Consider the following 25314-nt stretch of genomic DNA (forward strand, 5'->3'; position numbering starts at 1 on the left):
TTTATAGGGAGGATATACAGAGATTTATTTATTCAGGTTTACTATTTACAGTTGAGATCACTTTCACATACTGCTACTCTACACGGCTACATTGTTTCCAAACCAGTTTAAGACCTATAGTCTAACAGTTCACTCAACACATAAAACCGCTCTTTATAGAAAAACGAAATATTTCATTATAGAACAGTAGTGCATACATTATACTCCTGAAAAGCCAGCTTGTATTTTAAACCACTAAAGTTTGAAAGATTTGATCTCTGAAGGTCAAAGCTGCAGTCACATGATCCTAAAATTTTGGTTTGTCTTTTTTTTTTCAGTTTTATATATAAAGTGTACTGGACTTCAGTGTTTTTAAAAAGTGACACTGGTGAGGGGCAAGATTAAAATTTTTTTTCCCCACCTCAAATTAAATAACAGCTGGCTTCCTTTGTACAGCTTTGGCCAAAAAGTTCCATGTAGTGAAGGTTTAAGAAATCTTCTCTCTATATGCAAGAATCAGCCAGTTAATGCTTAGAGGTAATCTACCAAAGTAGGCACACATCCTTTGACTTTCATATCAACCAAATTACACTTAACTTGCAAATGGTTCTGCAATTAGAAAGTTTACTAGTATACTAAAACATTTAGATACATGAATAGCTGGCTAAAACAGTGAAAGTCACAGGTAATTATATGGGGGTGTGTAAAGCTGCGTTGTTTTGCCCACCACCAGTGTACAGTACAGCTGTCCTCATCTGTGAAAGGTGTGCTTTGACTAAGCTTTGGGCAAGAAAGCTATCACAGTAGACCTGGCCCATTCACCTTCCACTTAAGTGAGATAAGATTGAACTGCATGTTCGCATTCTCTTCTAGGCATAGGTTCCACCAGTGATGAGAAGTTCGTAGGCAGGATCCCGACTCCTCCTGCATAGTACTATACAGGCACACAACATGCCCAGAAGCTAAGGAGAAAAGAAAAAAAGAAAACAAGCTGAGTACAAAGAAGGTACTTTAAGTGATTTAACCTCAACACAGAAATTGTCAGTATGCTTCGCAAGACTAATTGTCCATAAGGTAAATGGCAACAAACATACTATTCTTGAAAAAATCTTTATTTCCTGCTGCAAAAAAGGAGAGCCACAAACTCCAGCCTTATTTTCTTGCAAGATTATCTCAGACATCTTTAACAGAAGTTTTTTTTGGTCAGACACTTGTATTCTACCTCAATAATTCGGATGGAAGAAATTAGTAACTTATGAAAGGTACAGATTTTTCAATACTGTGTCCGGTATGAAAAATCGATGAGAAATTCAAATGTGTTAGCCCCTAATTGCTATGAAGAGAAAGAGCAAGACTTTAGAGTTTTATGAACCTACTTCACCACTGAAAATGCTCAATCGCTTTTAACATGTTGTATTAGAAAGCCTAAGTCCAATGTGCATTATTCACTTCTAGACATTTTACTGTTGTTAAAAATCACAGTACCATGACTGTGCCAGGAAGTTTGCCAGGAATTTAGGGTATGATCACCCTGTATATATTTACAAGACTTAAACCAGATGAATGTAATCATGGGTGTAGGACACACATTTTACAGAAGTTGCACATTTACTGAAGGTAGAATAAGACTGTACTTACTAAAATTTTAAAAAAATCAGGTATAGTGTTGCCTTCTATGGTCTACAGTAATTGGGAATAGCTTCTAGTAAAGTAAGAGATTCTATTCATTTGGTCATGTTATAGAAGTTTATTCGCAGACGCAAATATTTCAAGAGGCTCCTGTCATAGCTCTAGATTATAAAGCATCACCCAGAAGGTAAATAAGTTTCTAAAAAACCCAAACACACCCCAAAACCCCCTTGAACAGAAAACAAACAAGAATGAAATGGGTGAGCAGCCAGCCAAGTGTAAAGCTTCTTTACTGATACAGCAAAAACCCAGTAAAGACAACACTGGGACAAAAGGAGAATTACTCACTATTTTTTGTTTTAATAAAGTCTGATGCAAACATCACGTGTAACAAGGTTTAAAACTAAATGATGGTACATGCCACATAGTACTTAAGTCTGCTGAAAAACTGAAGAGAGAATGTTTTTAAAATCCTAAGTCTAAATAAACAGTGATTAAAAAGAGGCATGATGAAATTCTATTAGCTTTTAATTTCCTGCAAAGGAACAAGCTGTAAAGATCAATAATATTCTTTGTCTGGAGTGCATTATCTGCTTTCTGTCTATAACAGAACCCAGCTCAGGTTTAAAAGAACATACGGAGTGTAACCTACAGTATGATACTTGAGCCTGTTGCTGTGAACAGCACCTTTCTTCACTTTCCATTAGTAATTGGTTGTTCCAGTTCACGAACTCGCAAATATATGTTATCATGGAATGGGAGAATGGTTTGGGCTGGAGAGGACCTTTAAAGGTCATCTAGTACAACCCTCCTAAAATGATCAGGGACATCTTCACCTAGATCAAGTTGCCCAGGTTGTTATATTCATGTCAGTAACAGCAAAAAAAGAGTTATGTGAGAGAATGACTCTTCTTCATGGACACAGCCCTTCTGGATGAGGAGGTAATATCCACAATTAAAAAAAAATCCTTTAGGTTGAACTTGTGAAATGGAGAGTTCATGGTAGTTACCTATGGCTACAGAACTCTGAAGAAGGCTCACAGCCTACAGGTACAAAAAATTCTTTTTCCCCTGTTCAAAACAAGGATAAAACTAAGAGCGTGCTGCAGAGAAACACCTCCTTTCATCTTTTGCTATCATTCATTCCAGCCGTGTCAAATGAAGAAATAGTTCCATCACATTTAGTTATTCACACAAAGATAATCCTGTTCAATGACTCAAGACAGGCAATTTATATCGAGCTGTGTAAAATCTGAAACAATCATGCACTGTAATAAAACCTCATGTAATCAACTTCTGAGTTACTATTCAAACAATTTTTGTCCTTTAGAACACTGAGCATATTCCTAGAATTCACTGTAAACATGGAAGTAACTCCCATATTTCAGCTTTCTCTACAGAAATGATCTATTTTAAAAAATATGCTAGCACCTCTAAAACCTTTTCTAAGGCATTTGACTCTGATTCTCTTCAGCTGCTACTTAATATTGTGGAAAAAAAATTTAGAAGTCTGTGTGGAGGAAGGATCTATGCACCCCCCTCTTCAACTTTCAGAAGATTTTAGACATCTCCCACAGTCAGGAGGTTTGTTCAGTTTGGGTTTTTGATTTTTTTTTTTTAATTTGCCTGCTAGCTGTTAACTATATCCACCCTTTCAAACCAATTTGGTTCTTTGTACAAAAAAAGCTCCCTGGTTGTATATAAATATGCCAAGCTCAATGTCTTGTAAATGATCACTAACTAAAAAAAGCTAGCTTTAAGAATGAACGCTGCAGCTAATCAAGCAGCATGTCTGCTGTACTGCAGTCCTTTGCTCCCTCCAGTTTGCCTCCTATTAATAGTTCTTTGCTGTCACCGTGGTTGAGACCAGGGGAATATTGCACACTGGAAGATTCCCATGGTAACTGAAACATGAATACACCCAAAGGTTACTTCTATGCAGAAAAGGATAAGTTTCCCAAAAATTCCAAGCCTTGCAAAAATTATCTTCTCAGTCTCTTCATTTTTAAAAAAGGACTGAAGGGTAAATTTATTGACTGTAAGCTATCAGAGGTACTGAACTTTGGACAGCCTTATTGCTTAACATATGAATTAACAATCAGTTCAGAGGGGACTCTGTGCAGCAAGTATAGGAAAAGTAGTAAAATTCACCAAAAGGTAAGAAAAACATAATTACTCGAAGTTTACAGGACACTACCAAAATTACAGGCCATTTGCTGAAGTTTACATTCTTATCTCCATTTCAAGTAGCCCACAGACTATTTTGCTGAGAATCAGGCACATACTTAAATTCTGCATTACACATAATATGTCACAACTTAAGACATAAGTTTCAGGAGAGAAATAATAGAACAGTTTGAATACTGTTTAGTATTAACTTAAGTGAAACTAATGTCCATTTAAAATGTGAGTTTACAACCATTTGAACTGTGGAGCAAACATAAGAATACGACCTCCGGACTTGAATGTGATAACCACTCATTGAATATTACTAGACAGAAATTTGAGGGGTATTCACAATACCCTGTATTCTATATTTATCTTTATTCTATTAATTTTCTGAACAGGTATCACGTAGCTTGTTTTAACTTTAAGCAAAAAGATTTCAAAATACTACATGCAGCACTAGCAAAGAAATTTTTCTGATACTATTTTATTGACAAACTATTTAGACAATATGTACTTTCTGTCAATAGTTTGATTACTGACACGTGGAGACAAATCAAAGAGAACCCACTGCAGGAGGGATACAACTAATATGCTTGCCTAGAACTGATGAGCCAGGAGTAACAGAAGGATGCAAGCAGCCACATTTCCATTGCAATCATGTGTCAGAAATTCTGGCCTGATCTGAGAGGATTTTAACTGTGCTATATTTTGGGGCAGACATGTTAATTAACCTGCAAACTCTAAAACTAGGAATAGTGCTTCTTCTTGTGTTCAGCTCACCCAGCGTCATAATGTACTTTTGCTACATAAAAAAATCTGCCACAGTAACCATGGCTATAATAAATACATTAATTTACATTATACAAATACATTTCAGTGTTCAAGCACACTAAATATTACTTGAACGGTTAAAGTTTTAAGAATGGCAATTAAAAAATACCTTACTTCAGAAGACCACAGATCTCACCAACTTTAAAGCTCCATAGCTGAAGTAATCTGGTTCTGGACAGTTCAACAATATTACTATATACAGTGTTACCTATGAGTATATCTGTGTAACACTGAAATAGAAGTTTAACCATATTTTCACAAGATTGTTTGCAAATGTTTACCTACCTTAAAACATACAATCCAGCTCAAAAAGCTGCTTTTGAAAACAGAAGTGCCTAAATTGCCTGACTCAACAGGTACAGTGTTTTCTGAATTCAAATGCTGTTAGGGGCACAAAAGTAACTTTGAAATTAATTTTGAAGTCTCTTGGGATTCAACATATGTTATGGCCTATGAGATATGTAGTACATCAGTACGGTCTGAAAATAATGTGATTAATGTACTAAGCCTTCCACATTGATGTGCATTCAAAATTCCAATTTTACAGTTATATTTAGAAGACAGTCCTCGTCTTTTAAAAAATATAAACAAATACTGAGATACACATTAGTCTATTTCCTCAGTTATATTTTTATGACCAGGGAAACAGGAACAATTAAGGCCCATGTGGGAAACGGCCTGTGCTCAATTTTAAGTAGTCAGGGTCTCCAGTTTAAAACTTCTTTTTTTACTGAAGTCCAGAAACCAAGAAATCTTCAAGACACAATGCAAAGCCTAGCTGAACAAGAGCACAGTATGCTGTCAAAAACCCTAGTGTATCTCCTGGTTGGTCTTGACATCACTGGTATGCCATGAAACACAGTTAAGCTGATGTACCTCTATAACAGCTTGAAGTATGAGCTGTTTTCAAGTTGGAAATTACATACTATGCAAATTCTTCAAGCATTAAATGCCATCAGGGCACATTCGTGACACTTAATAGTTAGATAATTCGTTTTCAAGAAATAGTTTACCATTTACATTCTAGAAGATTACAGCTGAACAGTCAATGTTATGCAATCTTCAAATCTAATAGAATATACACCACATAGTCATAAGAGTTTTTAGACCATGCATGGTTGAGAAGTTCTGTGTTGAAGTGTTTAGATCCTTTTGACTGATGTTCATCTATCCTCAAAACCAAGCAGGGACTAAAGCTGTCATCGTCCTGTGCATACCTGCAATAACCTGGATAGCAGTTTAGAATTTCATTTGAGAAAGTTTACCTGAATAGCAGCAAATGCTAGTGCTGCCCAGATGACATACATCATGATCTCTTGAAGCTTCTTTACAACCAGAGCCTCACACCCCTGAAAAAAGTAGACTACTTATATATGCATTTAGCAATCACATTTAGACACACAGCAAAAAACCCAAAGGCATCAAACAGGGCAGAAAGGTAATCCAAACACTAACAAAAGCCACTACTTGTGATATCACAGATGAAAATAGAAGAGAGGGGGTTTTTTTCCTCTCTAGAAGCCATGTTCATGTACTCTTAAAGCAAACACACCCAAGACTTCACACTCCCACTAAAAATTAAATGATTTTCAGCAAAAGCATGTGGCTACAGAAGTTATACTTCGGCTGTCTTACCTCAGAATAAAGGTCCATTGGGCGGGTCAAACTGCCAGTACAATTGCTGAGGGCTGCTTTGCAACAGCTAAGCGGTGCACTGTTATTTTTAGTTTGTTTGAACCAGACAGTATTCTCCCAGTCTGAGTAGTTATGGATCCCACAGCAGCGCAACTGAAAAAATCACACAGGTAAAGAGCCAATATGTTTATCAGTCAAGAAGTGGCATGAGACAGCAATTCCAATTGCAATACTAAGAACACAAGAACAGTACATAAGTGCTAAATATTTGAATCCAAACACTGATTCCTAGATAGCCAATTACACAAATCTATATCTCCCCATCAGTGTCATAATTCTACTAATTTTAACCAAGTTAAGCTATGTACTGACCAACCAGCTGTTTCCTAGATTTGTCAGAATGGAGGAAGATATGCTACTCAAGTAGCAGAGCAACACAGCACCTGTGTTTTAAGGACAGAAAGGACTAAAGAGTTCCCATGTGTCTCGCCATCTCACCTGCCTCTGTACATAGTCAATAGCACGACTGGCTGCATCAGGATTTGTCCCGTTGTATCCATTATATACTTTCCGAATGCTGTGATCAACTTCATCCTCCACCTATGAAGTATCAAGGAAGCATCTGCATTAGCACACCAAAAGTAGTAGTGCAGGTCTAGGTAAAATTACTCCATTATTCTTACAGCAATTCAGAAAACCAAGGTAACTCCCTATCATCTGAAATCAGTATACTTTGGTGGTACAGCTTCTTAAAATTCTAACTTGACCTTTGCAAAGATGTTGCTAGCTTGCACCTAATGTACAAGAAAAAAACCAAGCAGCTATTCTTCTATAAGATTTTAGATAAAGTAGCTTTGCAACGTATCTCAAAGGAAATTGCTTTTATTACGACACTGTGGCAGACATTGCATGAAGTTAAGGGCTCTCCGCGCATTCACTTTTTCGCTTCCTATTTCTCCTTCAAAGTTCCAAACCAAAACCAGTATAACCATCTGGGCTAACTCGCTAGTGATACCACCTTCTCTTCCCATTCTGACTGAAGCACAGGTAAATTCTCAATGAGGTCTTTTGGCTGACTACTCTACCCTACAGTGACCAAGCTCTCTGTTCAGTCCCAATCCCCCCACACTTCCTGAGAAGTGCTGATGACAACAATTACTGCAATAGCTCCTAAAGCTGCTGCAGATGACTCAAGCTGCTAAAGATGCTGTCAAGTAGAAATGGAAGCCACACAAGAATCATCACTTGTCCTCCAAAGAAGTGTCTTAAAATGCCCATTTTGGAGAAATCTTACCTTTTAAGTAATATGTTTCACTGTAAACTGTTATTCAAATGCACAGAAAGTTTGGTGTAGTTAAACATTTGTACAATAGTAAGATTAGCTCTGATTTTTTTTTCTATCACACTCGACAGGAATTACGTGCAAAGAATGTAGACTCAGCTGAGCACACATATTCTTTAGACTGGCAAGACCTTTCTGCTGAAACTTGCAAACACATCATTCCCTTAAATGCTTTAATGGAAGAATTTTCTACAGCAATAGCACAAGGTTCACTTCTTCCATCCCCCCACCCACCCCCCGCCAAGAATGCTGATTATCTTTACAGGTAAATCTGTATCAAGATAGGTATGAATAGAAGCCCACACAGACAACTTTTTCAGACTAGCTTAAAATCAATTGTTTGATGATTTGACTAACATGATTTACCACTCTGATTTATATAACAAAACCGCTGTTCAGTATATCATATAGGTTTAAGTGATTTATATCAGTCCTTGCTTGTATGTTATTTGGCTTATGGTTCAATTAGGGCAACATTATACCTGAAAGCCATGCAAATCACATACAATTTAAACAGAAGTCACTAGCTCTAGCTAACTGGCAGGTTTTATGAAAACTTAAGAGAGTCAACTAACTACTCCACCCAGGAGAAAAAAAACCAGTAAGTCCTCAGCCAACCAACAGCCTTTCTTTCCAGTCTAATCCCTACTGCCATTTATAAAAAGCCTTACTTTTCTGATAAGGACCAATGCTAGCAGATTCTGCAGCAGGTCAGTCTAGCACAATATGACCTACGCATCCTTCACGTTCTGAAGGAGTAGGAGTCTGAATTGGATCCACACATGCAGGTTTACTGAGGCACATTGGAAAATTAAGTAATTTTAAGATCAGTCCTTGTATCTTAACTTAAAAGGGCACAATACCACTTGTCTCAGACATTACACTTACTCTCACTTGGTACCAACAGTTTTGATGAACAACTGTCATGATTTTTATCTTTCTTTTTGTTTATGAAGTTCCAAATGGAACTTTGTACAGTTAACACTAAAGTAATTATCACGACTCAGGCACTTTTCTTAAAAAAAAACAAAAACAAACCCCACAAAATGCCAGACCACCCCCCACCCTCCCTCACCCCCCCAACCCCAATCTATACATGCCACATCAGAAACAGCAAAACAAAATTCACAAAGCACAGAGCTGCCTTATTTATCCTGGCAAAAATGATCAGAAATCTAAGTAGATTTCACCTCCTAGTTCACTGGTAATAAATTTAAGTTATTGCTGACACTCCTGTTGCACTTGAAAACAATAGTTTAAGATACTAAGTACTGTAGGGTGGTAGAAAACCACTAATTTTACTAACAAAACCTGTCCATCCTTTCAAAAGATTTAAGATTTAGTTTTCAAATACTGCCTCCCACAAATGGCTTAGCATAAGACCATGCTGCCACCAGAAAGAGACTACCTTCCCTCCTCTCCCAAGCTCTGACCCTGCATTATCTACAGCTGTGAAACTGTACAGTAGCACAACAAAAATGAAAGGCAACAGGAACACACAGTTGGGACATAAATTCTCAAGCATGTCAAGTGTGTAATTTCAGACTGACTAGGGAAGAAAGATCTATGCATCTGCTTGTATCTGCTCTGAATGCGGCTAACTGGAAAAGAGCAAGCCACTCTAAGTCTGGAACACAAAAGAGAATAAGATGACCACAGCTTAGTCCAGATCAGATCCACAGTAATTCCTGAATAACTATACTGTAATACACTATGCCACTGCAAGTACTAGAGCAGTAGCAACCATTCGAGTTAACACGTAACACCTCAACATGTTTCCCACTCTCCAGGCATTGTACTGCTTTCCTCAGTTGCTTCCAAGGACTACCACTACAACCTTCAGAGCCCCAAATCATCTTCTCAGTGCACTGCCAAGACACCAGAAATCAAATGTAGACCATGAGAAAAATATATCCTGAATTTAAGCATCACCTATAGAGCATTTCTGTTGAAGTGGCCTATTCTAATTCTTATTAAGCCAGATTTATAATACATAGTTCATGGTCCTCTTGTTAGCTGCTTACTCAAGGCAATCCTCCTTTGTAAGCCATGCAAAACCTCTAGATTTCTACTGCATGGTTGCCTCACCATTTCTTCCAGGATAGCAGGAGAAAGCAAGAAGAACAGAATACTGACCTAGTAAGGCCTGTGTTTTTATAAGGTAAATGGTGTTATAGTTCAGCTGGCTATTAAGATACCACTAGAGTGTCCTATAATGTGATCATACTACACATCACAGCTAAAGGTGCCTTTCCTGCTAGTTTTTTGGCAAAATTTAGATGCACACATAACAATAGCCAGTGAAACTGTGCAAGTCAGAATTTCTTCAAGGTACATTGTGGTACCTCTTATACTATGTGGTATATTCCTGGCACATATTATGCTGTTAGCAATACAATTACTTTTTTCTGGTCCTGTTTCTTAACATCCATTAAACAGTGGGAGAAGTCAACTTCTTTAGCCATAACCCTTGTCAACAACCTGTATAAAGCTGGACAGTACACATTAACACATCAATTTCATTTTATTATTATGCAGCATTAGTTTGTATACCAAAACAGACAACAACATTTAAGTAATTCTGTATCAAAACAATATGCCCTATGTTCAAATACTGTGTAACCTAAATCATTCACAAAGTCGAAGGATAAATAAATTAGAAGACCATATGGAAAATGCAAGGATACCATTTACCACAACTCTCAACTCTTAATGATATGTTCCAGATAGTTTTTTGCCTACAAAAAATCCTTTGGAGTAAAGCAGAAAAATACTGATGTTCTAAGATCTGATATCTCAAATTAACCCACTTAGAGGTTCAATTTTATTCCTGTAACAAATACCCATTAACAGTTCTACAGAATCAAATCCAGTAAATACTACACATCTGTATTTTGGTCACAGTTCACAACAAAACATTTACTGAAATTGAGAAGTTCTTACCTTTGCTCTGTAAATGTATCCAAGAACCACTACCACAACTTCAGTGATAAAAACCAGGAGCAGGATGATCACAAACTGTAAGACACAATGAAGAGTGTGGAAATAGTTTTACCCATTTACTTTCTGAAAATCTCCATATAGATTTTCCTGATTAAAGTAATTTTTCAGGTAAGGTTTTGATTTAACAGATAACTTAAAGCAGGGAGTTAAGTTCAAGAGCCCAGAATTAACTCCATTCAAGAAACCTCAGTGTTGATAGCTTCAGCAAGTAGTAAGAAGCTGCTCAGCCAGATAAGTGCTGATCATCAGGTCTGAAAACACCATACTAGGAGTGCTTTAATCAAGTGTTTCTTTCAATCTTCTGTTAGATAAATAAGAATGTCACATCAAAGAAGCTACCCAGGCTGTTACTAAGAGTGGTAGATGGACTAAGGGAATGCTTCTTCTGGAAGCCCTGCAACAACTGACAGAGACAGCAAGCTATGCAATTGTCTTGGTATATTTAAGAGCACTTTTAAAATGAAGTGTTAAAGACATCTACACAGCATCCAACAAAAAAAAAAAACGGAAACAAAAACCTGTGGTGACTGTCTAAATACTGGCCTTTCTTCTCTCCTACCTGATTCTCAAGCTGAAATTACAGTTAAAATGCTTGGAAACACATGACAAAATACTGCAAACAAAGTGTCCAAATTAAGCCATAAAGAAAAATACTTGGGCATCATAACAGACCTCAGTTAACCTTGATGCAAGATACCTAAAACAAACAGGCTCCTGGATCACCTTTCTCTCTCTCCCCCCCCCGCCCGAATTTCAGCTTTTCAACCAGAACAGATAAGTGAGATTTTAAAATCTGTTATGCCTTAATCACATGGTTTTAAATTTTTTTAATGAGATGACCACAGTTCTGAAAAAGGTAAAACTGAGGAGCCTTATGCTGCCAGAACTGGCTAATTTAACATCATTTTTCAGAACAGAAATAAGATGATCATAAAATATAAGGGGAAAACATTTAGGGCCATAAAGTAGGATTAGAACAAACTTTAAAATATTTTAGGAGTCTACGAAAAGGGAAGGCAGCCAAATAAACAGGCAAACACCATCATATAAAAACTCTGCAACTTACCGTAGCAAGTCCACAGCGACTTTCTCGAATTGTGGCACAGCACCCAATAAGTCCAATAATAAAAAGAAGTGTTCCCACAGCTATGATAATAACTGCTGGAATTAGTGTGTAGACATCTTCAAAGAAGTGATCGTAGTCATCATACGTGATGAACACATAGGCTCCTACATAGCACAGTATGCCTGCTGCTGCCTACAATAGACACAATAGGGTAAGTTTCTCTGAACACCAAACCCACCTTCCAAGCAAGGCTACTTTGCAACAATTATTCCATTGAACATCATAAAGTAGTCTTCCTCAGAAATTAGGGTTTCATTCAGTATAGACATCTTTGCTAGGTTATAGCATACGTTTCTTAAGAACATCTCAAATGGAGGCTAGCCCGTAGTTTTCAAACTACATTTGATCTAGGCAGATGTAGTTTTGACTACACTATGGAAGACTTCTAAGGCACATAGTCAAGGAATGAGGGGAATATGCTATGAACAGCAAAATCTTGCTCCCTGTTCTCAAATACTTCCTTCCCATACTGTGAACTACATTTTCTACATAGTGTAACATTCACAAACTGTCTCATACTTTTGAGAACAGGATTCCAGCCCATCCAAGCAGCAAGTTGTTAGCTATTCAACAGCATTTTCAGAATGTGTATTGAGTTTCATCTGTCATTATTAACCTACCACTTATTCTTCCACTTTATCAATTACTACCTATGATTTAATGTTAGAACTGAATACACACACACACACACTGCTTACTTTAACCCCTGCTAGGGAAAAATGAACTGCTAGAAACAGTAGCCTTTCTGAAGCATTCACAGCACTGGAAAATATGATTCTAAACCTACAAAGCAGGTAGGAACAAATATAAGCCACCAATTATTAAGAGACAGAACCAAATACCTAGAGACATGTACTACAAAACTTTCCAGTTTTTAAAAGAGATGATCTCTGAAAGATCATTGTACAAAATGGTCTTTATTAAACAAACAAATCACTTAAAGTTACTACAAACAAGATCTGTAGGAGGGTTCTGCCACTACATAGATTTAAAATATTAAGACAAAGCACTTACGTCAATCTGATCTGACCTAACTGCCTTTACCATTACAGGGATTCCAACACATCAATACCTTCATTAACTTTAAGCGGAGCAGACCTAGTGAAGGAAGGACTACTGCTTGAGGAGCCAGCTAACATACATTTATTTCCAAATAAAAGGGCCTTATTAATTTTTGCTTTACAAACATCCTCCATAACCATCTTTGCACTTGCTGCAGAATGAAACAGTCCTGCTAGACATAAAAATGAGGCCGCACCTCGAGTACTGTGTTCAGTTTTGGGCCCCTCACTACAAGAAGGAGATTGAGGTGCTAGAGCGCGTCCAAAGAAGGGCAACAAAGTTGGTGAAGGGTCTAGAGAACAAGTCTTATGAGGAGCAGCTGAGGGAGCTGGGGTTGTTTAGTCTGGAGAAGAGGAGGCTGAGGGGAGACCTTATTGCTTCCTACAACTACCTGAAAGGAGGTTGTAGCAAGGCAGGGGTCGGTCTCTTCTCCCTAGTAAGATGTGATAGGACGAGAAGAAATGGCCTTCAAGCTGCACCAGGAGAAGCTTAGGTTGGACATTAGGAAAAACTTCTTCACCAAAAGGGTTGTCAGCCATTGGACCAGGCTGCCCAGGGAGGTGGTTGAGTCTCCATCCCTGGAAGTATTTAGAAGAAGGGTAGACGTGGTGCTTGAGGATATGGTTTAGTGGTAGACTTGGCAGTGATAGGTTAGCGGTTGGACTCGATCTTAAGGGTCTTTTCCAACCTTAACGATTCTATGATTCAGAGTCAATTGATTTGCAATAATGGACAACATAATTTGAATATTTCATGACACTCTTCTGGTGTCCCAATAAAAAGCTAAACTAATACACTCAGAAGATGGAACGACTAAGCTATGATCTGGTGAATTTAATTTTGCTGTAAAGGGTAGTGTTCCCATTACAATCCAATCCACACCCTGGACACCAGAGCTCACTCAACTGGAATATTACACACTTCAGTTCTGATCTGAGGAAACACACTGCAGGCTGCCTCCAGCCCTTCTTTCCCACTCAGTTGCCTTGTAACCACCCCTTACCCCTGCACTGGAAAGAGATAGGCAGACACATATATATAGGTATAGTACTACAAGACTGGGTCATGCTACTATAGAATCAAAGAGTCACTTAATTCAGGCCAGGAGGGACCTCAAAAGATCATTAAGTCCCATTTCCTGCTCAAAGCAGGGTCAGCAATGAATGCAGATGAGGTTGCTCAAGGCTTTGTCTGAAGTCTTGAAAATCTAAGGAGATTCCACAGCTTTCCTGGACAACCTGTTCACCATGGCACAGAACAAGACAAGCCATAAGATGACTGGTACCCAGTATTTCAGCACTATTCACTACAATGTAACCAGAAGTACTGCAATATTACTGCAACTATTTCCTATAAAACAGTAATGCATAAACACTACTAGAATAATACTTTACATATGGAATATCCCCTGCAGCACTTTGTTACAGAAACACTATGCCAAAGAAAAACTTATTAAGAGACAGCTCGAAAGTATCATCAGTTCCACATGGATTTGAGCAACGTATTTCACCTCTGTGCCTTTCTGCAGCAAAGGTGTGTATTCTGCAGGAATCTTAAAAGCATCCAGGAGGTTCTCATTCATCCAATAAAGTGTTATGTAGGCACAACAGTAGCAAAACTGAAAATTCAGTAACAGCCAGAGACCAACAGCAACGTATCTTCTCCAGACAAGAAAATCTGGAAGAAGCTATTACAAAATCACCCCTTCGCACAAAAGATGTTGAAATGCTAATCCAACTATACAAATCCTGCCATGTTATACCTAACATGGCAAAATGCAGACATACAATTTCTGTACACAAAGCAAAGATTCAAAGTAGTGTCACTGAACAATGGAATTACATTAACTGTTGCCTAGCAATGAAGCCTGTGAATAACAGAACAGTGATGTAATCTCCCATTTCTAAGAACTAAAATGTTTGTTAGAAATATGGTATATTGCAAGGTGGCAGATGAAAAACACAGCTGTGGCTGACATTGGGCACAGAAAATATACCACAAATCTGAAATCGGAACCATTTGTGAACCCCTTTGTCCTTCTCTGCTGTGTGAAATTCAAGTGGCTTCTTCCTTTTCTAAGGAATATCTAGTTCATAAACTGCATAAGCACATATATTAAAAGAATATTTGAAACAAAAAAGTAACTTTTGAAAAAACTGTCTACAGGTGTTAGCATTTTAAAGAAACTTTACTCTTCAAGTATTATGCCAGAGGAGTCTGACAAGTATAGAGATTAAATATTGTCTCGAAAACCAAGAAAAGCCACTCTACTTGTTAAAAAATTAATATTTTTTAACGACTACTGGAGAGGCAGATTTTTCTTTAAACTTCCTGGCTTAAAGCAGCCTGGTGTGAAGACTTTACTATATCATTTCCACACACAATTCAATAATGACTAATCAGCTGTGACAGCCTTTGGCCTTAGGTTTTGCTTCTAACAAAGGTTGTAGAACTGGTGTTTCCGTGGAAGAAGCTACAGAATTTTGGGAACAGCAGTGTGCATTCATATGTCTACAAACCTTGACCTAGAATAATGAGGAGGTTGAAGACATCACCCCTACCTGAGGAAGCGATCATACCTTCAGAAATTACTGGCATCTCTCCCTCAGGATCACTTCAACAAGTAATCTTTTGGGGGTGGGGAGGAAGTCCTGAAAGCAAAGGTGCCTATGAAGATTAAAGCTCTTGTCCTGTGTATCACAGTTAACACTATTTTTTAATAGGCAAAATACCTAGTCTCTGCCTAAACAATGAAAACAGCAACACTATCTGGTAGCTTTACAGAAAAACAAGTTTCAAATGCCTTCCCTTGTCCTTTCACATCACAACCATGTGATGTTTAGTGTACACTTCAGCCTGCTCTAAACCAGGAAGGCGGTGGTGGTGGTGTCTCTAAATCAGCATTTTAGCTGGGATTAGGAAAGTGCTTTTGAAGCAATCCTTTTTGCTCATCTTCTGATGATTTTCTACTTACTACCTTCTGGTTTGCATTACTGAATAGTCTTAGGAATGTATAACAGGATTCATTTTGGATGAAACTAAACCACAAGGCAAGTGCATTTACTGTGCTAACTGCTAATAGGTAGGTGTTCAGTCAATGGGATGAGACTCGCCTAAGGTCTGTCTGTCCTTCCTTCCTCTCCACAACTCAGTAGTTTCTACACATGGTCCTCAGCACAACTGGGTTTTGTTCCACCTCCACAGTACCATGTTACATGTTAATGTAAATAAAGCATAAATCCTGTGACAACAAATAAAAACAAAGAGCTAGTTTTACCTATATAAAGTATGCAATCTACACTGATCAGTGCTGCACCAGTTAAATGCACATTCATTACCTGTTGCAGCCCAAGAATAAAGTTGAACATGTACTTTTTAAAAGAAAAAAACCCAGAACAAAACCACAACAGTACTATGTGCTTACATCATTTGCTTCTCAAAAAGGGAATAATCTAGAGAAACTGAAACCTGTATCACAAGTAGAGACACAAGTATAATTAAAAACAAACAAAACTATAAAATAATCAAAATCTCAATGCTTACTATCCAACAAACAGTGAACCTGCAGAAGCCCAAACTTGCTCAAGTCAAAGACATTTGACTAAAAAGCTACCACATTTACAATCATGCATTTCCTATCATTAAGTGGAAACCAAATATATGAACTGTGCACAGTTCAAATACGTCTTTGATAAACACGGCTTAATGGAAGATTTCTCGAACTTAATCTGCTCAAGGCTCTGAATAGAGATTGCAGCAGCTCCTGAACATGTGCCAGGTCACACATGCACGCTCTAGGGAGATGACAGGTCATTCAGCATTCATACATCCTTTTAAAGTTGTTTGCATCTAACCTGTAGTCTGAACCTGAAGTGGCATACTCTTCGTTAAGGATTAACCAAACTTTAAAAAGGCTGCCAAGACAAGTATAGTCAGTGAAGACAGTTTGTTGCAAAAGGCTCAAACAATTAGACATCCTTTTCATCAGAGGAAAAATTTAAAATTACAGTTCAGAAAAAGCCTGATATTGTTGCTTTGGCATGGGCCTCTAAAGAATTATTAAAAGCCAAACAAGTATCCAAAGAACTGGAGGGAAAACTGCAAGATCTAATGACACAATGATACCCGCAATGATAAACATCACTCAAAGCATTACAGGAAAGCATATTTAAAATTCAGGGTTCTTAGAGTGAGTTAACTTCCCCCCAATCTTTGGGCTGGTATAATATGGCCTCTTAAGCCCATACCTGTTTCACAAAGCCAGCTTTCACCTTTACATGCACTGAGGTATACAAGGCTATATGCTGTCTAGCTGCACCTTGGAACAGTTTCAGGTTTGGCTGGTTTTTCTTTTTAGGTTTGTTGTCATTTTCTAAGTAGGCTGCAAACATACATCAAGAACTGTTTTCACCTTTTCAGTAATGCTCACACACTGCAGCAGCATGAAACCTAAAATTTTGGCGATGACGACTGGTACGATATTTAAACTACCTGTTCTATTGATAATTCATCAACTTTGGACACTGCAACTCCATTTACAAATTAATGCTTGCTTATATTACCCTACTAATTTTGTTCCCAAACAGATCTGATAAAAATGTGCCCAAAGATTTTATATCTTTACAAAGCACTGTCCTTCATATTACTTTTGCTGTTTACCTTGCTATTGATTTTCTTTACCTTGGGACCACAATAGAACCCACAAAAAAAAAGTTTTTAAAAAGATTTTTGATACTCTTTCAATTAACTAGGCCAAATATTAGTATTTGTTCCTTTAGAACCTGCATTTTATTCACTGTTTTAAGAAAAATACATACTCTCTGAACAAGAAAATGAAGGTAGCAGCAAAATATTTTATGTTAGTAGAAAACACACCTGATTTCCAGTTAGGTAAGAGGACTATTTTGCCTTTTTGTTAAGGACACCTACTTATAAATTCCTGCTACTACCAACTTTACCATTGCTGATTGGTAAATTCTGGTAGTAATACAGATACCACTCTAGACCCAATTATTGGTAATTCCACTACCAAAACATCTTTCAAGACTGGGATTGTAAAATACACCTATGATTTATTCAGATAGACCATATACATCATCTTTTATAAAAAGCAAAGAAAGTAAGAAAAAAATATCTTCCACACTAACAGTCCAACTTTTCTGCCCAGATCCTGTTCCAAGATAATTTTCCCAACATGTGTATTGCTTTCCTTACATTAAACTTTAGCATATGTTTGTTCTCACTGCCTTTCTAGTCTGATGCAAACATGCTTTAAAAAAAAACCACCAGAAAACCAAACACCCATACACTCTGGGAGAGTTTCTTGAGAGTCTATAGTTACATCAGTTTCATTCTTCTAACAGTTACTTTTCTCCATGCATACCAACACCTGAACATTTCCTACCCATAAGTAGGGACACTGGTATTACGGTTTGCCACCCAGTTTCCGGTCTTCTTAGAACAGTATCTTAGAAAGTGAGGTGTTTTTTTCCTCCCGACACTACTTCTCCATCATTTGATTTCTACTGTATCTCTCTTTTTCACTTCTTTTCAACACTTGAGTATTCATAACTTGATGGCTGTCAGAGTCTTCCTCATCTGCTCCTTTAAGTTTCTTTCAGCCTTCTCTCCTTCAAAATCTAGTTCCTCAGTTTCACCTTCAAAAGCCCTACAGGATATCTCTGCTGTTTATTTCCCTCTTAAATTCTTTTCAGCACTTTGCTACCACATATCTCCCCCTCCACTCCCTCCAAAAAAATACACACCCATACTTGGTATTATTTTCTCTGCTTGCTTAAAGTGTTGCCCACCCACCTTAAAACCCAATGGTTTCCTGACACTCCTCTTCTTTGTTCTCATCAATACTAATAATTTAACTGGAACACTGAGCTGTAACTGTCTTAGAAAATCCTCTGGGAGAAGAAAACTAGCAATTCCATTCAACTTTGTAACAGTTAGAAATATTTTAAATGCTTATAAAACAAAGCCATTGTAAAATTCAAGTAGGCCAGACTGCTTTGTCTGTACTAGCTGAATTAAATTCCGTAACACTATGCATAAAACCCTCAAATTAAAATGCTTTTGCAGGTAAAGCAAAAGGCTGAGCTAGGCTGTTTTTGCAATTGGCATTACATATTATAAATATCACTAATTGCAAGAGACAGTGCACCAGCAGACTGAGGTGTTGTTGTGGTTTTGTTTGGTTTTTTTTTTTAACTGGAAGAGATGTTAATGATATAGCCATTCTTTTACACCTCGTGCTCCACTGTTTCCAGATCCTTTGCCCAGCATAAGAACAATGACGACTACTCTGTGCTACAAAGTTTCACCAAATAAAGCAATATTTCAAATTCCATGTACTACTCAAAGATATCACTTATAGCTTTGCAAGTTATTTTTGATTCTGTCAGGTATTAGCTCTACTTTTAATCACAACACCAGATGCAAAAAAAAATCCTGAAAAATCTCAGGCAAAGACTGGAAACTCATCTTGTAAAGAAACATAAATGATACTACCATGTTACTTACAAGCAAACTGAAGCCCTGGCCCATGTTTGCTACCTGAAAATTCATGTCCAAATATTTTAAGGAAAAAGAACCCCAGCACAAAAACAGAGAGGGCATGAGACTTCGAGTTTTAAATCCTTATTTTTTAATAAAAATTTAATTTCTTTAATGCACAGGACTCCAAACCATTACACAATCCTATGAATACACTCACTTCACTACTATAGCAGCAGAAGCACAAAACGTTCAACTTGCACAACCAAAAGCGACTGTCCTTCAAGACAAAAAAGGACATCAGTCAAGTAATCCCTGACAGGCAGCCTTTGGGATCATCTGTCAGTTATAGTCTTTGATCACCAAAAAACTCTTAGGCAGTTCCTTCATCACCCCAGCTTTTAGAGTCCATACCAGACACAATTCTCAAGCACCCAGGTAAAGCTGAAATATCACTTGGCTTATTGCTATGTATAAGAGCAAATGAGCTCTACCTTTCTACTGCTAAATTTCAATGAGTTTTAGTGTTGCTGCATTTTCTTTCTTTTCTACCAGAAACCCAAAACACACTACACACACATTAACAGCTACAGCTCCTTTTAAGAACAGCACAGATAATTCCTCTAAGATAATACTATGTAATTTCTAATACTATGGTTACATGCATAAGTTGTAAAGTGAGAACAGGATTATAGAAAGGATTCTTGCTGTACAGAATTGAAGCCTTGAGTTTTCTCTAAACAATCTCACCAAAGAACACTGTAAGACAGCTTAGTCAAATGAACTGTAAAATGAATTACTTCAAGTCAGTTAAATAACTACAAGAGCAACTTAGAAAGGTAGTTTGCAACTACTGAGTTGAAAGTATCACAGAAGCAGAGTTTATTCCTTTTCTCAAGGAGCAGGACATAGAGGTGAAGAAAAAACCTCAAAGCAAGCACAGGGTATTAGGTACTGGTTTAGCAGAGCAGGCTGTCAAGGCACATATATTTTTTGGGAATATAAAACAGACTCCCTTTTCTGAAGCAAGACTACAAGCGTCTCTGAATATTTTATCCATCTATCCTATATGCTAAACATAAGCCTGAAAACATTTCCCTAACATTTTTGTCTTCATCTCCTTTCTTCAAACTGCTTTCAACTGAATTATACAAGTCATCTGATGAAGCCTTTTAATTAAGAGTTCACAAAATAAACATATTTAATAGTATTCTTTAGATATTTGTTCCAGGTAAATTTATTTATTCTTCTTTCAAATCAATCCAGACTTTTACTTTAACAAAAGGGTGTTTCTGAAAAACATGCTCTTCTCAAAATTAAAAGATGATCATAAAGTATTTAATTAGTCACATTCAACATCTCACTATCAATATATCAAAAAGTATTTCTGATTATCAATGACTATTTCAATTTTTTTTAAGACTACAGTTCAATGTTTTCCTGTCATACCAGTCATTCTAATCTTTTCCCACTAAAAAAAAAAAACCACCAAACCTCAAATCCTCAGACAGATGAATCAATGCTGGGATTTCTGCTCCTCCAAAAATATTTCTGAGAATACATGTACTACAAGTTTTGTTATTTTATTTCTAAGATGTATTGTCTTTCACACCACAGTTACTTCCTATGCAATACCTTTCCTTAAAGGACTTAGCATCATCTAAATGAAAATGAAATCACTAGCTGACCAAACAGATCTTATACAAACTTAAAAGTAAACTGAAGGACTGCTTTTCCTTTGCCATTTATCATATCTACTCCAAAACTAACTTTTTAACAACAAAACACTAAGAAACATATTAATCTTATCTATATTCCTCTGATCTCTCTATAAAGGGTTATTTTTAACAGATGCTCCTTATCAATGCATTTCTTTGTAAAGTATGTTTGAGCTTAAGCACTCTTTGCCAAATTATCCAAAATTCAAGTAAGTGTTCCACGAAAGATCTATATCACGCTACCCTTGACAGCTACTACTTACAATGCTGTTTTTCCTACAGTACTTTGTTTTTACAGCAGTGTGTCTACAGCACAGGTGCTTGATGCTTGACATCCCTGGAAATACAACTCAGCTAAACTGTCAATGTACCACACCAAAAACTCGGAAAGGTGTGTAAAGCCCATCCAGCTTCTTGTATTATAAAGGTGATAAAGGAGAGGAAGATAGTTTCCACAGCCCATTTTCAAAAAAAGCAAAAAACCCCAAACCAAAACAAAAAAAAAACCAAAACAAAAAGAAACAAAATCCAAACCAAACAATCACACACACCCCGAACAAAAAACTAAGAATCCTGTATCCTGTAGTAATTATTAACATGTAGGAATATATAGTTAATATAAGAACGTTTTCACAAGACTATGCAGAAACAAGATAATTTTTTTTTACAGTGTCAACTAGAAAATTCAGTAAGTAGCACACAACTCTCCAAACAGAGATGAAGTTGTAGGAATACTGGCAAATTGAGTGGAGTTTGGGTTATTAAAGTCAGCAGTCATAGATGATGAGTGGGTATGGCTATGACCTGTCAGCAAGCCTGATCTGCCTTTTTGAGAAGGCTTGAAATAATTTTTTTAAAAAGTTACATTCTAGACTACAGAGTTTAACAGAACATCTCTGCTTTTTCTTCAGTAGCAGAAGTGATAATTTTCTGAACATCTCGCATTCTTAAGAAGGCTACCAAAGCACTCGGAACATTTACATCCTCTCACAAATGTGAGACCCCTGGTCAGGGTAAGATTTATGTATGTATGTTAAGATATATATATGATACATTAGATTTATAAAGGCAATAAAAGGAGGTTTCATAGTTACTTAACCAAGTATAGACAGTTGCCACTGAGACTTGGCAATAGATAATCTGGATGATCTAATTAGCAAAGTTGGAACTCCATATGAATGACAAGCAGATTTCTGTTACAGCACTGAAGCAGTTACATTATCAACTAGGTGGGCACCAAACATTCACATACACAGTCTGCAAATGAAACATGCTAGATCAAGAGTTGGAATTCTTTTGCCATTTAAAAGTGAAGATGTACTATTTTTGATGAAACTTTGTAGATTTCCTATTTTTAGGCTATAGCTTGCTAAAGAGAAGAAAAACATTGATTCTTGTAATTCTCAGTTTTAGAAAGCCTGTCTCATTTTACATGTGGCTGATAAGCAATAAGGTTGCTCCACCACAAGCTACCCAGTTACCTTTCTGCCAAAAAGCTGTCAGCACAAGTTGACTTCTTAGGCTGGAGATGGCTTACAGGATACAAGATTGGTGACATTTCAATTTGAAATATAGTCTATTCTATCTGAATACCATCTGCCCATCTTAAATTATGTGAAGTTTGTCTCAAAGTCATTACAAATTTTCATTAAAAATGAAAAAATATTCAGCATGACACAAAATAACTTTGTACGCATCACTGTTTAAGCTGAATAATTGCAAATTTCAATATGCAATTAGATTACTAAATGCAGCAAACAAACAATGCCTTTCAAATATATAAAATAGGAAAACTAACACTAAGCTTCTGCAGCAGAGGAGAAACTCCACGCAGAATGTGTGTTCATTTATTCAAAACAGAGCCTAATTTATATCAGCAACTAAAGAAAAAAACTGCTTCAAGATACCATCAAGAATGCAACTTACAACTACCAGGCAAAAACTTTAAGTATGATGTAGCAGCTATCAAATAGCTTTTCTAATGCCAATTGCAACTATGCATGTAGCAAAAAGCCACACCCAGCAGATTCCAAACAAATGGCTGTACTACAAGGTTGATGTGATTACCTCATACTTTAAAGAAAGGAGCCTGTTCATCTCAGTCAAAATTACAGATTCCTAATATGCACCACTTAGAATCAAATATGCCTCACATCTACTGCTCATCTCTCTGAATAGCTGTATACACAAACGCTAGTGAGATATGCATTTTCCCTGACCATGATTCATTTTTAGGCACCCATGAGGCGCGTTCCTTTGTAAAAATTTAGACAAGAACATTTACCCATCTAACACTTGTTAGATTTCTTACAGCTTTCAATATTAAACGATGTAGCTATATATAACTACATTTTTCTCCTCTAATATCCTGTTACCCACTATTACTTTTTCAAAGCTGAAATCTTTGAACAGCTGGGACAACAGATCTTCTGTTCCTGGAGCTGGGATTAGAGAATGAGAAATGCGGTAGCTAAATGCAGAAAGGGAATTCTTAAAAGTCTATAGAATATTCTTTACTTCATTTATTTAGAGTCACGTTCTTCTGCCAGGCCGATTATTACAGTGAATACAATGCCAAGCTACAGCCTATATGTCCATCCTGAAAAAGTCGCTTAGAGCACCCTACTGCTCCACCAACCCATGTTAAGCTTCTGTCTTACTGCCAGCACGACTGGAGCTGTGGCAGGCTTAAGCGATGAGTAAATACTACGATGCAACTGTGGTTACTGGAAGAAGTGAAACATGAGACTTGCTTTTGGGCTATTAAGTTATACGTGCGTGTATATATATATGACCTAATTTTATGTTAAAGATACAAGGAAGAAACCGGTGCTCCATACTTACCGCTAAGTATTTGGAACGAATGTCCTTTAAGTAGGATACCAAAAACTAGATGGCCATAAAAAATTAAACTTGCCCTACAAAAATTAAACTTGCAGAGACCTGAAAAGCTCAAAAATACAACTCGAATTGCATTCAATTACACAAGCGTCTCTACTTCAAAAATCTCTAACGCTCTTTAAACCGTTATTGCCAGCCTACTGGGGCAACAGATTCAGCTTCATCTACCTCCGGACTTTGGGGGCGGGGGACTGAGACGGAAGGGACTGCGCCCACCACTAAAACACAGGTCCCCGCGAAGGTGTCCGAAACGCCTGTTAAACAGAAAACGTTTAAATACAAACTGAAGCGGCGAGGCGGCGCGGGGGTGGGCTACCAGCTGCCGCTGTACGTGAGCGAGGACAGGACAGCAGCGAGGATGCCCAGCCCGGCCCCGCGGCGCCCTCAGGGCCTGGATCCCACGGCCTGCCCGGCCCCCCGACTGACCGCACCGCACGGCTGAGGGAGAGGCAGCCCCGCGCCTGGAGACCCTGACCCTCCCCAGCCGCCCCCGGGGCTCACCCAGAAGATAAGGTTAAGGAAGACCAGGACGGTTTTGGAGGAGGTGATGCCGCACTGCCCCATCGCGCCTGCCGCCGCCGCCGCCGCCGCCGCCCCTTAGCCTTCGGCCCCTCCGCTCAGCTCAGCTCCGCCACCGGCCTCGCCCCACGTGACTTAGCCGAGCCCAAGCGGCGGCGCAGAGAGCCTAAGATGGCGGCCGGTTGCGTCACGTGGCGGGAGGGGGCGGAGGAACCTAAGATGGCGAACCGCTCCCCCTTAAAGGAGCCGCGGCGCGGCGGCGCGTGGCCGGTTGTGAAGTCGCGCGCGCTTTGGAGGACTCCTTTTCCCCCCTTTTCCCCCCTTTTCCCCCCTTTTCCCCCCTTTTCCCCCCTTTTCCCCCCTTTTCCCCCCTTTTCCCCCCTTTTCTCTTTCCCCCCTTTTCCTTTTCCCTTTCCCCCCCTTTTCCTTTTCCCTTTCCCCCCCTTTTCCTTTTCCCTTTCCCCCTTTTCCTTTTCCCTTTCCCCCTTTTCCTTTTCCCTTCCCCCCTTTTCCTTTTCCCTTCCCCCCTTTTCCTTTTCCCTTCCCCCCTTTTCCTTTTCCCTTCCCCCCTTTTCCTTTTCCCTTCCCCCCCTTTTCCTTTTCCCTTCCCCCCCTTTTCCTTTTCCCTTCCCCCCCTTTTCCTCTTCCCTTCCCCCCCTTTTCCTCTTCCCTTCCCCCCTTTTCCTCTTCCCTTCCCCCCCTTTTCCTTTTCCCTTTCCCCCCCTTTTCCTTTTCCTTTTCCCTTTCCCCCCCTTTTCCTTTTCCTTTTCCCTTTCCCCCCCTTTTCCTTTTCCCTTCCCCCCTTTTCCTTTTCCCTTTCCCCCCTTTTCCTTTTCCCTTCCCCCCCTTTTCCTTTTCCCTTTCCCCCCTTTTCCTTTTCCCTTTCCCCCCCTTTTCCT

The 25314-nt window shown here is 38.3% G+C and overlaps 1 protein-coding gene across 1 annotated transcript; it reads right to left on the minus strand.

Moving 5' to 3' along the window:
• On the minus strand, positions 1-24577 carry TSPAN3 (tetraspanin 3). Its single transcript, XM_064456763.1, has 7 exons — positions 24398-24577; positions 11655-11846; positions 10529-10603; positions 6742-6843; positions 6244-6396; positions 5874-5957; positions 1-941 (listed from the first exon to the last, which is right to left on the minus strand). The coding sequence occupies exons 1-7, from the start codon at positions 24458-24460 to the stop codon at positions 849-851; spliced, it is 762 nt and encodes a 253-aa protein (XP_064312833.1). The 5' UTR covers positions 24461-24577; the 3' UTR covers positions 1-848.
• Between the last annotated feature and the right edge of the window lie 737 nt (positions 24578-25314).

This window comes from Phalacrocorax carbo, chromosome 7 (genome assembly GCF_963921805.1).
Source record: "Phalacrocorax carbo chromosome 7, bPhaCar2.1, whole genome shotgun sequence".
Classification (NCBI taxonomy): domain Eukaryota; kingdom Metazoa; phylum Chordata; class Aves; order Suliformes; family Phalacrocoracidae; genus Phalacrocorax; species Phalacrocorax carbo.

Coding starts and splice junctions, on each gene's coding strand:
- TSPAN3 (XM_064456763.1), bottom strand. CDS start 24,460: ATGGGGCAGTGCGGCATCACCTCCTCCAAAACCGTCCTGGTCTTCCTT. Junction 6,844..10,528: donor GATACATTTACAGAGCAAAG/GTAAGAACTTCT, acceptor GATACTTCATAG/GTGGAGGATGAAGTTGATCA. Junction 6,397..6,741: donor TTGACTATGTACAGAGGCAG/GTGAGATGGCGA, acceptor TGATTTTTTCAG/TTGCGCTGCTGTGGGATCCA.